The sequence below is a fragment of the Rhipicephalus microplus genome, chromosome X (genome assembly GCF_043290135.1).
Source record: "Rhipicephalus microplus isolate Deutch F79 chromosome X, USDA_Rmic, whole genome shotgun sequence".
In the NCBI taxonomy this organism is placed as follows: domain Eukaryota; kingdom Metazoa; phylum Arthropoda; class Arachnida; order Ixodida; family Ixodidae; genus Rhipicephalus; species Rhipicephalus microplus.
Window position 1 is genome coordinate 211,465,391 of NC_134710.1, and position 18,251 is coordinate 211,483,641.

Below are 18,251 nucleotides of genomic sequence, written 5' to 3' on the forward strand. Positions count from 1 at the left end.
TCGCGTTTCTGGCCCTTAGGTTACGAAAGTAAACACCCTATTTTGTACCTGCGTACCTGTGTCTTTACGACAATATCATGTCCTACAGCTACCTTCATTTCTCAATTATTTGAGCACTGCTGTTAATGATATTAACATTTTAGGCATTCTCAAACATTGACCTTTCACTTTGACATAAATTTTTACCGTATTTCGTCGCGTAACAAACCCACTTCACACCTTGGTCCATGAAAAAAAAAATTTCAAACATATCCGTTCAATTTATTTAAACGTATCTGTTCATTTTATTTACGGTGTCAATGCCAGTGGCATTGACGTATCTCTTCATTTTATTTACGGTGTCAATGCCAGTGGCATTGACAACCGTAAAAACGTTGAATCAAGCCATTATATCGCAAAATAACAACACAATGAAAGTCAAAACACAGTTTCACAACCATGTTAAAGAGTTGCAAAGAGCGCGAACGCCGTCAATGAAAATTTAAAAGTCAGACCTTTTGCAGCAGAGAGCCATCTGTTGAATGCAGGAGAAACCTCTTTGGTTAGAGTGCTATGCAAGCACAGTGACACGAAAACAAAGAAAAAAAAAAAACAAAGCGCGTGTCCTTCGAGATGGTAGGCATGTGGCATCAAAATACGCCACATGCCGCTGGCGCGTCGCACGCGACAATTGTGCGCTGCCACCTGATGCTGTGTTTCTGTTGTCGGGTTTGTCGTACAGAACTTAGTCAGACACCTGCTGCACAGGGTGCGTTCGAGCGGTACGTTAACTACACGGCTGGTTTTAAACTTAGTTGGCAGAGAATGCGCTGGAGCATGGGAACTAAGTGGCTGAACGACACTTCGGGGTCGATCCATGCGCCTTCATTACAGGAGAAAACAAGAAGAGCTTCAGGCTACCAAAAATATTCGTCACGCATTTCGCGGGCCAAAACAAGCAGTACCGTCATGCAAAATTTTCGCTGTTATAACTCCCGTGGCTTTTTTTTTTGTTCCGCGTAATAAACTGTCCACCCCCAAATTGGTGATAACTTTTCTGAAAAAAAAAAAAGAAAAGAAGAAATAGTGGGCTCATTAGAGAAAGTAAATAGGGTATTTGCCTTTAGCGTCCTTTAAAAAAAACACATCATTGATAGCTTTTTGTGGGCTCAAGAAAGTACAAAACATGGCAATCTAGCTGAAAAAAGAATATACATATTTTTGCCTTCGTCCACATGATCCATTACCAATGAAAAAAAAAAAAAACAATTACAAGATACACAATAGTAAGCTAATTCAACGAAGTTGCCCAATGCTTTGTTGATTATCAGATCAAACAACATCAGCAATGTTTCAAATCAGAGGCTTATTATTATTAGTGGGAATCAAGTGGTGTACATAAACTAATGCACTCAATCGTCATTCTTGGTGTCGCCTCTATGCTCCTTACGACCCAGAACAGTCTCCAGGCTCCCAAGTGTCGCCTGAAAAAAAGAGGATTGTAACTTACACAATGATTATGCTTTGAATTACTGCCAAGATCTTTTATACGATAGCATCACAAGAACCTAAACATAGACACAGTGGTGGTCCAGCCAGTTTTAAATACAAAGCAATTTTTGAAGCAAAAAAATAGCAGTTTTGGGGTGGATTTGAAGCAGAAAGAACAGTATTTAAGAGCAAGGTTTATAGCTGACTTATTGTTTTTTTGAAGCACATTTGGAGCCCACAAAGTAGAGTTTGGGATCACTAGGACTAATAAAACTTCGGAGGCACAACGGAACCAGGACAAGAAAGAGATAACCGAGCTGAGCCAGTTGGCAAGTATTCATTCTAAAAGACAGGGCATGAAACACGGACAAAAGAAAGAAGACACCACAAACCGACTAACAACTGACGATGTGCACAAAGCTAAAAGGAAAAAAGATAGGAAAACTTATTTGTGCATGCAAGAGAAGAACCTATCAATACAGCACATGTGAAAGATAGCCGCAGGCTTGTGTGAATATTTCAAACCTTTGAATATTGTAACAAACATTACAGTACTTAAAATCGCTTCGATTTGAATTTAAAAAATTGAAAATGCCTAAGTATTCAAAATGAATGAATAAATGTATATTAGTCGACATGTAACGCTGTAAAGATGGCTTCACTGCAGTAAAGGGTTGCTAAGTTGTGAAAATGCCTACTAATAAAAATTCACACTGCAATTTAAAGACAATAGTCTTTCTTGGGGACCTTCGACAAAAAATTTTGGTCTGTCTGTCTGTACATTTGTCCGTTTCTCCGCCCTAACAATACCTCAAACGGCACCAAACGGCCAACCCCATCCGCAGAGGCACCCTAACAACACGTCTATGTTTTGTATGTCTGCCTTTATACTAGAAGAGGCACACACAAGTAACTCTACGGTTTGTAGCGTTTATTCCGCTGCGCTGACTGTGTAACGTGATGCTCAAGAAGGTGTTTGCAACCCTTTGCTACGATGACAAGGTGGTGGCACTTGCCTGTCGCTTTGCATTCTACACCTATAATCTCCGAGACTGGCGTGCATCTTTCTCCGTGGTCGCGCACCTTTGTTTTCGAAGATAACTGCCAGATGACGCTTGTGTCTAACGTGCCTAGATGCGCTTGTTTGCCTCCGCTACACGCTCGAGGCACTCTAACGCAGCGCCCTCAGAATACCATTCACCGATTTTCTTGCACAGAACATCAAATCAACGTTTTGTTCACTCTCTCCGAACGCTAGACTATCGTCTTTTGACGACATTTACAGGGAAACATGTAGAATAGGGCCAATTTTTTTTTCCTTTTCTTCAGTTTTCATATATATATATATATATGTGAATGACAGCAACGGAGGCAAAAAACCAGCCGAGACTGTCTATATGCATAGTTGCTATTGAAATAAAAAAAAAGGCAAAGCTGAACGTCGTCAGGGACCACACTATGTGCGCACAATGAAACCATGTACGCGCGCACGGCACCGAAAACGAAGAGCGAACGACAAGGACACAGATACGGTGGAAAACTTATCAGTAAGCGCCCTCCATATGCATGTATGTGACGCTAACTAAAAGCGTGGCACTGCCAACGCGAAAAAGTAGTTTTTTTATGTTAATTTGGAGGGGGGGGGGGGGGGCACAACTGCACATGCGAGCGCGGTCGCGAGAACGGCGACAAAGCCAGCTCGGGGGGGGGGGGGGGGGGGGGGGGTGCAGGCCTGCCTGCCCGCCGGACGCGGCCCACGTGCCCACCACCACCGCTTCACGCATCGGCGGCGGCGGGGCAGTCGCGGAAGATGCATGCTCGTACCAAAATGCCGAAATGCGGAGCGAAAATACTAGAATGTCAGAAGGAAAAATTCGTTATATCAAGGTGTTACTTTGTTACATAGAGGTCGCAGATACATGTGCTTTTATGGAGCGACGGCGGGGAATAAAAAACTTCCGTTATATCGAGGAATTCGTTATATGGAAGTTTGTTATAAGCAGGCTCAACTGTATTTGGTCAGTGCTCGTATCGAGTGAGGTGTTTTTTTTTTCCTCTCTCTTGGATGGAATCAGAAAGTTGCTGTAAGATGCAGAGTCAGGATAAAATTGCGTAGTATAATATTTTATATGAGAATTTCGCCAGGACCAAACCAACTTGTCATAAAATACAGGTGATCACCAAAATGGGAAACGTATAATCGAAGTTCCACGGTAATACTTCGTGGTCAGTATGCAGTAACAATGTGCACTGGGATATCTTGAAAGGCCAGTAAACAACCCCGAGGTCCAAAAATTGTTATAAAGAGAAGTATGTGCTTTTTTGCTTTGTGAACATGCTGCCACAAAAATTTTGGGAATACAGTGTAGACCACTTATAACGTAACCACTTATAGTGCAGAACAGCTTACAATGCTGTCTTTTTCTACTCCTGTTTACCCTCCCATAGAACCCCATGTATACATATACTGCTTCTTGTACAGTCCCTCAAGATAAAAGACCGGTTAATAAAGTGATTGCCGGAAATTGTTTGTAACAAATGCGGTAGCGAGCGCGCTTCTGAAAGGAGGCGCGCTGGGTGCGCTGCTGGAGAGCGAACGACGAGGTCGTCACGGAGGAGGAAGGGACACTGAGTGAACGAACGAAGGATGAAAAGAAAAAAAGAAAATGAAAAAAAAAAAACCCCGACCGTGGGACACTGCATGCGCTCGACGAGTAAGGGAGGAGGACAGTTGCCTCAATTACCGATAAGCCTTTGCACCGGCGCCGATGCGGCTACAGCGTGCTACGTCGCTAGCGTGGCTTCGTCCGCTCAACGTGGCACGTGCGATCCCATCCTTTCACATTTCCTGCCGGGAAAGACGTCGTTATCGAGCTTGCAAAAAATATCGCGTTTGCTTTTTTGTCCGTAAAATGAAAGCCTTTTATAATTTTATGATGCGAGCTTTCAAGATGATAGTTATAGCGTGAGAACAAAAGAACGACACAGAGACAAGAAGGACACGAAAGACACGACACGAGTGTCCTTCTTGTCACTGTGTCGTCGTTTTGTTCTCGCGCTATAACTATCGTCATGCCATACCAACTAGCCCAAGCTGCCACACTTCTAAGCGAGCTTCCACTTTTGCTGCCAGTGCGCTGTAGTACATAAGCTTGGCAAGTTGTCGTCATTGTTGATCTGCCGGCCACGAACGCGAACTTCATATTATGCCCGCTGTTCTTGGTTCACTGCTAGTGCGATCTTTTTTATGCCAAATCTTCATGATTTGGACAAACTTTCTGCGGCAACATACCAAGCGGTAAGCTAGGCCTAATCGGCATTGGTTGCGCTCCGATCGGTAGTGGTCACGTGAATCTAAGTTGAGTTTGGTACCGAATCTACTAAACTCTTTGCGGTGGCCGCACTTGATGGGAAGGAATACATATCATTAATGAAAACAAGTGTGGCACATGTAGTGCTGAAATAGTTGTTTGCAATTCGATTGCGATGTCTTAAAACGGGTGTGTGCCCATGAAATTGTATGATTGGCGTCTTTCAACGCGTCAAATTCTGGACATGATTCGACATAGTTTCTATGTAATGCGCATAATCGAGGTAATCTAGTAGTCTGCGAATTTCCACGATGGTGCTTTCATTTGTTACACACCCCCCCACCCACTCTTTTGTGTTAATTTCATTGACAATGCGTGCCTTTGGATGTTAAATGCTTTTAACATTCAGAAATTTACATGTTAGCAAGCACACATCGCACATTTCGATTTTCGGACACGCGAAGCTGCATGTTCAACACGTTTTGCGCAAGTGTGGCCCTTGAAAAAGGTTGTATTGGCTATAGTGCGGTACCGCTTATAGTGGGGATATTCGCGACTCTCGCAACTCGCAGTTCCGGTTAATTTTTTCAACATCATCAGGGGCGGGCCAAGGTGAATCGGAGGCTTCGAGCAAGCAAATCTTTTGCACAGGGCGATTCACAACAGAACTGTTGGCGAGACGGAATAGCTCAAGCACTCTGCCTATTTTCCATGACGTCGCTGGTGCCGTGTCTTCTTGCAAGAGCACTACATCACCAACTCGTAGCTTTGTTGTTGGGCATGTCGAGCGATTGTGTACCGACCGCAGCAATGGCAGGTATGCTCATTTCCATCTCTTCCAAAGTTCCACTGTTAGACGCTGGCGATGACTAGCCTTTCGTTGCAGATCAACGGATACGTGAGGCTCTGATGGGCGCTGTTGTGGCAATGATGTGCTGCATTTACCCAGCCAGAAATTCGATGGAGTTAAGGGCTGTAGATCGTTAGGCGCACTTCCAAGACAGGTGAGGGGTCTGCTGTTGATCGCAGCTTTAACCTCACACAGCACCGTTGTGAGGCCTTCCACGTTAAGACTACTACGTTAAGACTATAAGCGCAGTTTTTGTCGTACGAATGAGGCACTCACACCATCCACCTCACCATGGAGTGTGTTCTGTGATAAACTTCCATTGTATCCTGATCTCCGCGGCGTATTCGCGAAGAGCAGTTAGCGCAGATGCAAACCATCTAGCACAACTTCGAAACGTCTGGGCGTTGTCAGAGTACACAGTTGATGGTACACTGCGGCGTGCGACGAAACGACGAAAGGTAAGCAAAGTATTGGCGGTGGTCGTGTCTGATGTTAGCTCAAGGTGAATGGCGCACGAAAAAAAAAGTCCTTCTTGGACCGCTTGCTGACTTCGCGTACAGCGGCCTGCAGTAATCAAGCCCAACGACCGTGAAGGGGCTGGTTTCCGTAATTCTTTCGCGAGGAAGTTGGGCCATGGGTGCTATTTCTACTGTAGTTTTCCAGCATTTGCACATTCTACATTGAAAAATAATCCTCTTCACGGTTTGATGCCCTCTCAATAACCAGAAACGCTCTCGAAGCTCAGTGAGGGTTGCTTCAGCACCACCATGGATCGTACGCATATGTGCTGCCGAAACAAGCAAGCTGGTTAGCTTATGGTCGCTTGATAGTAAGATGGGGTGACAAATGTCCTGTTCAGCATGAAGCTCTTGCAGTAGCCCACCGACGCGAAGTAGGCCGTCCTCATCCATAAACGGGCACAGACGAAGTAGAGGGGATGTTGAAGGTAATGGCAGACCTTTCTGCAGCACTTGGACCTTGATTGGCAACGAGTCTTCCTGCATTACATGCAACCAATAATGCTCAGCTTGAAATTATTCTTCTGCTGTCAGAGGACCAGACACTCATGGGAAGCATCTCGTGCGGCGGCTGAAATGCTGGATCCATGCAGTTACTCTAAGCAGTCTTGCTAAAGAGCTGTAGTTTTCCAGGGGCACGACACCGTGGCAAACTTTATTGGCCGATGAACAAACGAATGTAATTTCTGCGGAAAATTCTTGATCATTTTTCGGTTGCTGTGGTTCGGTGAACAGTATTTTTTCGTTAGATTCGCTGACGTCTATACCTTTGTAAGACCTTGATTTGTCACACAGCCAGCTTGGGGCATGCCACCACTTGGATGATGTGGCAAGATCTGAAAGTGATAGTCCTCGAGTGATGACATCGGCGGGATTTTCTGTGCTGCTACAGTGAAACCATTGGGAAGGTCTGGTATGCTGCTGGATTTTGGTGACACGGTGTGCTACAAATGGTTCCAACTTGGTCACTGAACTCTTTATCAAGTTAAGTGCCACAAGTGAGTCCGTCCAAAAGGCAACAGTGGCCTGTTGGAAAAAAGAGACCTTTTGAACCTAGCGTATAAGCCACACTGCGATGGTGCATGCCAGGAGTTCCAGGCGTGGAAGCGATACCATTTTTAAAGGAGCAAGTCTGCCCTTGCTGATCAAGAGTCGCGAGAAGCACGTGTCGGGTGGCGAGTTCACTCGTACGTAAATGCAAGCACCGTATGCTCTAGGACTAACATCTGCGAAGATGTGCAGCTGAAATAAAAAGGGTTTATTTTTGTCTTATAAGGATATATATCGTGGAATAGTGACGGACGAGTCGGACAGCTCTGAACACCAACTATTCCATTCGGCCTGTTCACCTTCAAACATACTGGCATCCCATGCGAGATTTTTCTTCCATAAATTCTGGAATACTATTTTAGCCTTTATGGTGAATGGAGTGAGGTAACCCAGTGGGTCGTATACTCTGGCCAAGGTTGTCGGTGCTGTACGTTTGGTAGCCGGCTTTCCGGTGGCAAACATAGCTGCATGCTCAGTGCCCAAGATAAGGTGATCGCCTGACTTCCCAGGGTACACCTAAAAGCTGATGGATTGATATGTGGGGTTTAACGTCCCAAAACCACCATATGATTATGAGAGACGCCGTAATGGAGGGCTCCAAAAATTACGACCACCTGGCATTCTTTAACGTGCGCCCAAATCTGAGCGCACGGGCCTACAGCATTTCCGCCTCCATCGAAAATGCAGCCGCCGCAGCCGGGATTCGATCCCGCGATCTGCGGGTCAGCAGCTGAGTACCTTAGCCACTTGACCACAGCGGCGGGGCGGAACACCTAAAACCTTCATTATTAGATTGTCTGCAGCTTCATTTTTGATGGCGCAGCTGTCACGCAAGAATCTTTCTTTCAACTCGTCGCAATTTGAGGCCCGCTTGAGAATTTCCATGCTTGCCTTGTAGAATATTTCTTTCATTTCTTCATAAACATTCATTGCCACCTGCGTGCTGAATAGCCCGATGATAAGATCATCTACGTAAAACGCGTGCTCCAATAAAGCTACGGTTTCTGGATAGTTCTGCTGACAAGATAACAGGTAATGACGAATTGTAGCCGCCAAAAGCGGTACTCTGGTCATCCTCCAAGTTGTAGTTGGTGGCATGGGCTCTTCATTCATTGGCCGTCGTTCAAGCCACAAAAACCTCAGAAGGTCGCGATCTTTTGGCCGAATCAACAGCTGGAGGTACGCCTTCTTTATGTCGACTGCAAGAACGACAGGGTGGCAGTGAAAGTTCAGCAGTAGCTGGACCATGTCCACGCCCAGTTTGACGCCCTTCGATAGGACATTGTTGAGGCAGGGACGACCAGCTTCATGTGATGACGCATCAAACACCACTCGAATCTTTGTTGTGACGGCGTCCCGACGAACTACTGCGTGATGAGGCATATAGTATACATTATCTCCGACTGGCTGCTCTTCTTGCACCTTCTCAGCATGTCCGTCATCGGAATACAGTCGCCGACCGATTTTTCGGACCTGGCGGGGACCGAAAAAAAGTACGAAAAATCGAACAGTCCGAAAAATTCGTTTTCGCCAAAAATCTGAAGTTTATTGCATCAGGCAGGTTTAAAAAAGTCCTTGATGCTGCCTTGCCTCAAACTACGCTTGGAGGCAATTTGGTTTGCCCGTATTTGCGCCAAGGTGACATCGTCGCCGTAAACGCTCGACAAAATTGTCACCGCGTTGGCGATCTCCGCCGCCGACGGCTGCGGGCGGTCGTCGTTGTCGTCGGACGACGACCGCCATTCGGCGACATCTAGCTGCGAACGTCCACTCTCTATTAGCTTGATTATGGCAGCTTTCTTCTCCATCGTCAGGGTCGTATACTTCCCACACTTCTTCATACCACCTGGCTCCCGCGATGACACAGATGGCGGAGCCATGGCACCGAGAACACAAAATTCGATGCCGCAGATAGCCGCTGCGAAGCACACAACGTCTCGACGCTACGCGACACAACACGTGCAGAATGGCGACTGAAAAAAGCTGCAACGACAATAAAAGAATCCTTCTTTTGCCTCCTCCCCGTGCGATGTGATGACGATAGTGCTGACCGAAGACGAAAAGACGGCATCCATCACCGCGTCTTTTAAAAAGCAAACACGGCCTCCGAAACTTAAAATATGGCGTGCGCATTCCAATCTCGGAGGCAGGAAAGGCATCTGAAGACCAAGCTTAGCCAAGCCGACGGAAAATCCAACATGGCGGCGTTCACAATGGCTTGGGGCGTGGCACAAAACGAGCGATTTAGTCCGAAAAATCGAACTTTCAGGGGCAAATTCGCCCGAAAAATCGGCCGAAGCAATGCATTAGCTCTATGGGATCCCTGACGGTGCATTTATGAAGTCCGGAATATACAACAAGTCCGAATTTTTGGAGTTCGGAAAATCGGTCGGCGACTGTATGCGGTAACAGCCAGGTCGTATTTCACTAGTAACGTTGCCTATTCTCGAAAACAGTTGATTTGACGTTGTAGTCGCTGTTCTGCCATTTGGCTATTACTGTTTCCGGGTGGTAGTCCTGGCTGTTCCACCATGAGCGGCACCTGATAATGTCTACCTTGCTTCGTTATATAGCGCTCAAATGCAGAGAGGTGCCCGTCGATCTCCAACGGTTGTGAATAGCTTCCATCGATTCCGATGGCATCAAGACGCCACATAGACGATACGTCTATGTCTGGTAAAGAAGAATTGCGGCTCGATATGAACAGTGCGCTAGACGGGTAGCGGATGTCCGACGATAACAGTCCTTGTACCATCCATCCCATTGTTGTTTCAATCGCTGTTAGGTTGCCGTTGAAGGTAGGTATCTGTAGCCTGGGCAGTACAATCGATCTGTGATGTGGCTCTCTTGCATGGTCCGGAGCATCGACGGGTCTCGGGAGGTCTGTGTTGCTCGACCCTGATCCGGAACCTTCAGCATGCATCGTGGTAGCTTGCTGACGACCTTGCAACCAGTACTTCAAGCGCTCGATGGCGTAGCTGATCTTGTCGCTATAATCCTGCGCCGTTTCGACTTTGCGGTCAAGATCATCTTCACCTGTAAGCAAAAGAATTGCGTTGTCCAGTCTCGGCAGTGTAGGCTCCTTGTCCTTGAGGTAGTCAAGATGTACGTGAACTTCCAAGAGGTCAGGATCCGTTTGTTGCAAAAGATCCGTAAGCTAGGTTAAGGCTCGCATGATGCCAGCCATGAGTGCACCTCGCTTCCTCCGCAGCTGGTCCGAGTTCGCCATGGTCGTGACGTGAAGTGGTTTCTCGAGGGGCAGTTTGGGTTTAGCGGCACCAAATGTTACGAAACGACTGGCTCCCAAACCGTAAGAAAAAAAGTGACTTTATTCTGCGATCATGGCGAACTATCTGTTTTGCCATTCCTCGCAAGCTCTGTGTCCTCGGCTTTCTCTTCTTCCCTCCCGGTGTAATGCATCTTAGTTGCTCTGTCCCGGTTCATTTTTTTCAACCCTATACATGCTGTATTAAAGAAGATACAGGGGTTAGAACATCGGTTTCAGCTGGTTTCATATTTTGATGCGGCCATGCCATCCTTCTACCGCACAGGGAGGGGAAGGCATAGCCCGTCGCAGTGACTGATTTAAATCATTTGACAAGCTGCGTGCTATGTCAGTTGCTGATCGGCGACTTTACGTCACTGCGCGCAAAAGGCGAATTGGCCAGGCGTAAAAAAGAAGCGCGGGAATCATTTATCAAAATGGAGGCTCTGTGCGGCGCAGAGCACTGTAGTATTCGGAAAACGCGATCGCCACGATAGTATTTTAAAAACGTGAATGTCAAGCTTTTTTTTTTGGGGGGGGGGGGGGGGTTTAAAAAAAAAAAGTCTGAGCCTGTTGACTGGCCCTTTAAAGCCCAGACACGCTAGAATAGTTTTTGCAAGTGAAGCTGTATATAAATGCAACTGCCTCTAACTTTTCAATACAAACATGCCTGCTTGTTGCATTCAGTAAAATGGTAATTATTAAATCTTAGTCAATTGGGTGGCTGATAGCAATTATTATTGTCCCACATTGTTATTATCGTCTCCCCTGGATACACAAGTTAAATGCAAATGTAGTTTTCGAGTTTTCCCCAGGGCTGAATTTAGAGAAAACCATACAGCTTAACATTGAACAACCTCTATTTCTCACCAAGGCACTGCACACCCATATATGACAAATTCTCCATCAATAAAAGGACAGTATATGGGGCACTGATAACAACTTGCATAAGTGTTTTTCTATATTCTCACAAGTCAATATTTGTTAATATAACAACTACCGTATAAACGCGTGTAAGGGCCGCACTTTTTTTTCAGGAAGTGAGGGCTAATTTTCAGGTTGCGGCCCATACACGGAACTTTTTTTGTGGTGAACTAAAAACAACGTACCAGTTAGTGAACGAAGAGCGTTTATTGCAGTATGCCGCGTGTGCGCTTAATCGTCGTCACTCGACGAGTCCTCTAACTCGGAGTCGGAGATAGTGTGTTGCGGAGCACCATCATTCTACAAACAGTCATCTTCGGTGCCATCCAGGCTGTTGGATATCCCAGTGACCTTAAAACTTCGGGACACAATGTCCGTCGACACCGAGCTCCACGCCGACAATATCCAACCGAGAACAGTAGCAAGCGGTGCCCTCTTCAGCCGTCCGGTCGGCGTGTGCTCATGGTTGCCGGTTGCCATCCATTCCGTGTGGAGTCTTCGGAATTCAACTTTGAATGGTCGATTCACGCTCACATCCAATGGTTGCAACATTCCTGTGAGGCCGCCTGGAATCACGGCCATGTCTGTGCCGACACGGCGCAGCTGCTCCTTCACCTTATCGGTAAGGTGGCCGCGGAAACTATCCAATACTAAAAGTGAATGTTTGGCCAACAAAGCTCCCGGTCTGTTCTGCCAAACACTTTTCACCCAGTCTAGCACCAAATCATCGTTCATCCATCCCTTCTCTTGGGCTCCAACTATGATGCCCTTGGGGAAAACTTCGTTGGGAATTCTTTTCCTTTTCAAAACAACGTACGGGGGTAGCTTCCGCCCGTCCGCGGTCACACAAAGCATCACGGTGCAGCGTTGGCGCTCAGCGCCGGTGGTCCGCACGGCGACACTCTTCTTGCCTTTTACTTCGACTGTGTAGTTCTCGGGAGAGTCAAACCACACAGGAGTTTGATCAGCGTTCGCTATTTGCGACAACAAATAACTGTGCTGATGGCGCAGGCCGATGACATGCTTGTGAAAACTAAGCACCTTGTCGGTATAGTCTTCTGGCAGCCGCTGGCACAGCGTGGTCCTTCGCCGAAAAGAGAGTCCCTTTCTTTTCATAAACCTTCGCACCCAGCCAGCACTAGCCTTGAAATCCCCGGCCGGTATATTTTTCGCATGTGCCAAGGCTAGTGCCTTCATGCGCAGCATGTCTGTAGTGAGCGCAAAACCATCGTTCCGCACCTCAGTCACATAGCGGAGCAACTCCTCTTCCAAATCGGGATACTTGCACTGTTTTCCTCGGAAAGCGCGCTTTTTGATATTGGTGTTCTGCAAGGCTTTCTTCTGGGCGCACCAACGTCGAACACACTTCTCGTCAACGTCGAATTTTCTGCCGGAGGCCCGTTTCCCGTGCTCGAGGACAAACTCGATCACCTTCAACTTATAGCCAGCTGTATAGCTATTCAGCTGCTTGCCCATCGTGCGAAAACGTAAACGTCCCGCAGAAAACTAGCTGGAGTCCCAGAGTCATTCAACGGTGCGCAAAACTCGAGCACATGGCAGGCTGAAGAGCACAATGACCAAACAACGCACAAATACCAAAGTTGGTGATGCTAATGCCGATATGGATAGCGCGTTTGTATAGAAGTGTCAGAAGTTAAATATAAAATCCTGCTTTAACCTTTAGTTGGCGGGTGTATGAACACTACTGAAAAAATTAAAAATTTTTAGCCAACTTCATGAACATATTAGCATGAAGAAAACCAACAAATTATTCTAATGATGTACTATATGGTGATGATGAAAATTGCGTTCCCTAACGCCATCTACTGACAACGCCTAGCAGCTCACACACGCGCGCGCATTTTGAATACGCATGGGTCAAGGAAAGTGCGGATGCGGCCCTTACACACAACTTTTTTTTTTTTTTTTGAATATGTGCTTCTTAAAAACGGGATGCGGCCCTTACACGGGTGCGGCCCTTACACGCGTGTATACGGTAATCTAATTGTGCTCTAAAACAGTAAGATCAGTGTGGCAGACATATTCAATTGCTTTATGCCTTACTGAGCCACCGCAGAGCCCGGCAGAAAACTTCAAAGAAAAAAGAAACGCTTACCTGTAGGTGCTGCCTGCAGTTTTGTAGGGCCAGCCGCAGTTCCTGGGCAGTCTTGCGCGATGAGCACAAGTCATCTTCAACAACAACTAGTTGCCGACGTGCCTGGTCCAAGTCAATCTGTGTTTTCAAAACTTCTTGTCGAGATGCCTCCCACGATTCACGCACTTCAGCTGAAAATTGTGTAAATAAAAGCTTGAGTAAAATATACGTGAAGAATGCCAAAGCAAGTAAATTCATAAAGGAAACAAATATACAGCGTCTTAGCAAAACGACCTGTCTCAATACAGTAAAATCGAATTACTTGAAGTCACAAGGACAAAAAAAGATCTCTGTATCACAAGGCTTTCCTCTTATTTAGAGCAGGACATACGAGAAAAAAAAGAAAGAACCCGGAGTCCAGAAAAGGTTGAATTGCTGGGCGAGTTAGTAATTAATTTTGCAACGGCGGTGGCAAAAAAAAACGATAATACAAGAGAAGGAACACTGACAAGGCACAAACTATCAACACAGAATTTATGTTGATTTTGTACAAAACTGCAACAATGATCACGCACAACCGCTACCGAAAAGCAACCAACGCACATTAGGCCTAGCTTAGGGTTCGGCATGTTGTTGCGAGGAGTTTCACAAGACAACATGAAGATTTGCTGTCAAAAAGATCGCACTCAAGCACTGATTTAGAAGCAGTGCGCATAATACAATGTTTAGGTTCGTGGCCGGGTAATCAACATCGACAAAAGTCCTCCGAGCTTGAGCAAGTCCGTGTGGTGGCAGCAAAGGTGAAAGCTGGATTCGGAAAGCTGAAAAGCTTTTAAATTTGCATACGAGGTAGCAAACGTGATAACGGCGACACTTTTCATGACAACAAACTGACTTTTCATGACAGAAAACTGATCGCATGTTCCATGTGAAGTGTGCGCAGCCGAGCCATGCCGGCACAAAGGTTACTCCGACGCCCAGACAATCGCCCTTCTTCCTCACTCAGCAAGCCCGCGCAGCTGGCACAGTGATGCTGCAGTTTTTTTTTCTCCCTTCTTTTTCCTAGCTCCAGTTAACCTAAAGGGCATCGAATTGCAACTGTGAAATTACAGTACACAACTACTGATCACTGCCAAGTTTGGGGTGCGCCTATTATGCAAGTAAATACAGTAGTATCTAACATACATATATCTTCAATACTGCCCAGTGTTTGCTGGTTCTGCAGCTAAGGCCCTGCTGTAGTTACTTGGTTTAACTGCACAAGGAATTCAATCAATAATTGAGTGATATGTGGGGTTTAACGTCCCAAAACCACCATATGATAATGAGAGACACCGTAGTGGAGGGCTCCGGAAATTTTGACCACCTGGGGTTCTTTAACATGCACCCAAATCTGAGCACACGAGCATACAACATTTCCGCCTCCATCGGAAATGCAGCCAAGGAACTCAATCAAGTACTACAATGAATGAGGATATAGATATTGTAACGGAGAGTATTTATTTAGGGTCCATCTTGCTAGGAAGTGCAGCCACTATTACACAGAACACACAACATAAGCGCTTGTGTTGTGTGTTCTGTGTAATATTGGCTGCGCTTCCTGGCAAGATGGATCCTTACCAACTGGCCCGATACAATTGTTTATTCAGGGGTCGCAAGTCTGTAGGAGAGCGGACTCACAGCTCACAGGGTGCACAAAATGCCAGAACGCAGAGCAACCCAGGCTGAGCCCCACAACACCAATGTCGGGGTCTTCTTTCATTAAGTGCCATTTCAGCTGCTCTCGCTGAGGCCAACACGACGAGATGGGAGCCACAGTAGAACGAGAGAGCCCGATGGAAAATCAGCGTCCCTGTGTTGACTATTATACAGGGTCTTTTGTGTAGCCTGGGACAGTGAGAGCCAAGTGCAGGCTACCGTGCGTGCGATGAGAGCTCGGGTGATGGCACCTTGAGCGTATGAAGTCATCGATAGTGGATCACATAGAAGCAGAGTATAAAATGGGAACAAAGGATCGCCCCCAAAGAGAAGATAAAAGGGTGAGTAGCCAGCAGTTTCGTGGCGCGATGAATTATAGGCAAAGGTGACGAACGGAAGGGCAATGTCCCAACCGGTGTGGTCGTCAGAAACGTACATTGAAAACATGTCTGTCAGTGTACGGTTGAGGCGTTCGGTCAGCCCGCTGGTCTGGGGATGATAAAACGTGCTAAAGTTATGATGAGTAGCACAAGATTGCAGTAGGTCGTCGACCACCCGAGAAAGGAAGCAGCGACCACGGTCAGTGAGTAGTTGAGAAGGAGCACCATGCTAAAGAATGACGTCGTGTAGGAGGAAATCAGCAACATCGGCCGCACAACTGGTCGGTAGCACTCGGGTGATTGCGTACCGAGTGGCATAATCCGTTGCTACTGCGACCCATTTATTTCCTTTTGTAGAAGTTAGGAAAAGGACCAAGCAAGTCCAATGCCAGTCGATGAAAAGGCTGAGCTGGGACTTCGATAGGCTGGAGACGGCCGGCATGGGGAGTCGTAGGTTTCTTTCGATGTTGGCAGAGGTCGCAAGCCGCAACGTAGTGACGAACAGAACGATACAAGCCTTTCCAAAAAAAACTATCGTCTAACACGGTCGTCGGTTCGGGTCACGCCCAAGTGTCCTGAAGTTGGGGCGTTGTGAAGCTCTTGAAGGACGTCTTTGCGCAGATGATGTGGGACGACGAGTAAAAGTTCTGCACCCTCTGGGTATACATTACGGTGATACAAAACGTTGTCTTGCAGCAAGAACATATTGAGAGAAGGGTCAGCATTGCCAGCTTGAAGGCGGTCAATGATGAGGAGTAGTGATGAATCTCGCCGTTCTTTATCCGCCACGTGCAGAAAGTCTGTAATGGCAAAAATACAGGCGTCAGATTCCAATTCAGTGGAATCGGGTGGTTCAACCGGGTGGCAGGATAAGCAGTTGGCATCAGTGTGCAACTTCCCAGATTTGTACACCACTGAGAACGTGTACTCCTGCAGTCGTAATGCCCAGTGGCGAGTGTTCCAGTAGGATCCTTCAGCGTTGATAGCCAGCACAGCACTTCATGATCTGAGATGACTGCGAACGGGCGTCCATACAGGCACGGACGAAATTTAGCGACGGCCCAGACGAGAACTAAACATTCCCGCTCGGTAATAGAATAATTCCTTTCAGACTGTGACAGAAGGTGACTGGCATATGCTATAACACCGTTTGTGCCACTCTGTACCTGAGCGAGTATAGCCCCAATGCCATGGCCGCTTGCGTCAGTGCGAACCTCTGTTTGAGTAGCTAGGTCGAAGTGGGCCAGCACTGGTGGTGAAGTGAGAGTGGAAATCATTGATGCAAAGAAGTGTGCTTGGTTCGCACCCCAGGAAAAAGCCACATCCTTTTTGAGGAGATCCGAGAGGGGTCGAGCAATATCCGCGAAGTTGGCGACAAAGCGGTGGAAGTATGAGCAGAGCCCCAGGAAGCTGTGAACCTCTTTTGTAGAACGCTGTACAGGAAACTCACGAACAGCGGGAACTTTGTCGGGGTCAGGTTGGACTCCAGTAGCATCGACAAGGTGGCCAAGTAACTTAATTTGACGGCACCCAAAAGTGCACTTAGATGAATTCAGCAGAAGGCCAGTAAGACTAAATACTGACGTACTACGCTTACCTTTTGAGGGCTCCTATTGAGCGACAAACGCTACTGTTACGCTTGCAACGCCCAAGCTTTGCGTATGGTATTCTAATTCTCGATTATTTGCTTGTGCCTTTTGTTTCTCAAATAAATCTTGCCTTGTGTAGAACCTGTGCTTTTATTGTTGAGGTAACTCTTAATTAGTACTTCTCAAAGCTTGCTGTTGCTGGTGTGAGAATCCTGATTTGCGGCCACTTTGTTTTCTTTTTCCCTCTGTATGTTTTCCTGGAAAGTTTTCCTCGCGTAATTCTGGCACCCCCCAACTTTGCACCAGTTTTTGGCCACAAAAAAGTGTGAGGATTATGTGAGTGAATACGGTACGTCAAGAATGGCCGACAGACGCAAGAGGTGGCTCTCAAACGTGGGTGAGAACACGATGACATCGTCCAAATAGCAAAGGCATGTTGATTTAAAACCGCATAGGAGAGAGTCCATCATGCGTTCGAAAGTTGCAGGAACATTACACAACCCAAACGGCATGACCTTAAATTGGTAAAGGCTGTCGGGTGTGATGAGTGCAGTCTTCTCGCGATCACCTCCACCCAGCACCTCCACCAAAAAGATGTTACGGGGAGTATTTATTTAGGGGTCGTGAGTCTGTAGGAGAGCGGGATCACAGTTCACAGGGCGTACAGAATGTTAGAATGCAGAGCAACCCAGGCTGAGCCCCACAACACCAATGTCGTCATCTTTCATTCGGTGCCATTTCAGCTGCTCCACTGGAGAGATATTTCCACACACGTGACATTATTTTTGAAAAGGTAAAAAGTGCAGCAAGGGATTTTTCAAACATTAAACATTGATGTAATACTCTACCTCTTGTTGTACCCCATTTACTTGTATATTTATCACACCCTGAAACTTTGCCACGAAAATTAGACTTCTTTTTTTTCCCATATAATGACATCACCTACCCAAATTGACAAACACACCCTTCAAACACATTGCCTGAATTTACTATCCCAGTGACAGCAGTTATGATACCACAAGTTCTTTGTTTCGCGATTGTATGGCTACGGCGAGAATGTTTAGTTGTAGCCACAGTATCTTCTTTAATAATTTTCATTTG

At 46.5% G+C, this 18,251-nt stretch overlaps 1 protein-coding gene across 2 annotated transcripts in view; it reads right to left on the reverse strand.

Annotated features, from left to right (window-relative positions):
- Nucleotides 1-1,326: 1,326 nt before the first annotated feature.
- Nucleotides 1,327-18,251, reverse strand: part of LOC119187710 (cell division cycle and apoptosis regulator protein 1) — a 274,460-nt gene continuing 257,535 nt past the window's right edge. For both annotated transcript variants that reach the window (XM_037435792.2, XM_037435791.2), the window contains 2 exons: nt 13,505-13,674; nt 1,327-1,463 (listed from right to left, as the gene is read on the reverse strand). In XM_037435792.2, the coding sequence (XP_037291689.1) occupies nt 1,392-1,463; nt 13,505-13,674 (242 nt within the window). In that variant the 3' untranslated portion in view covers nt 1,327-1,391. The remainder of the gene's footprint in view (nt 1,464-13,504; nt 13,675-18,251) is intronic.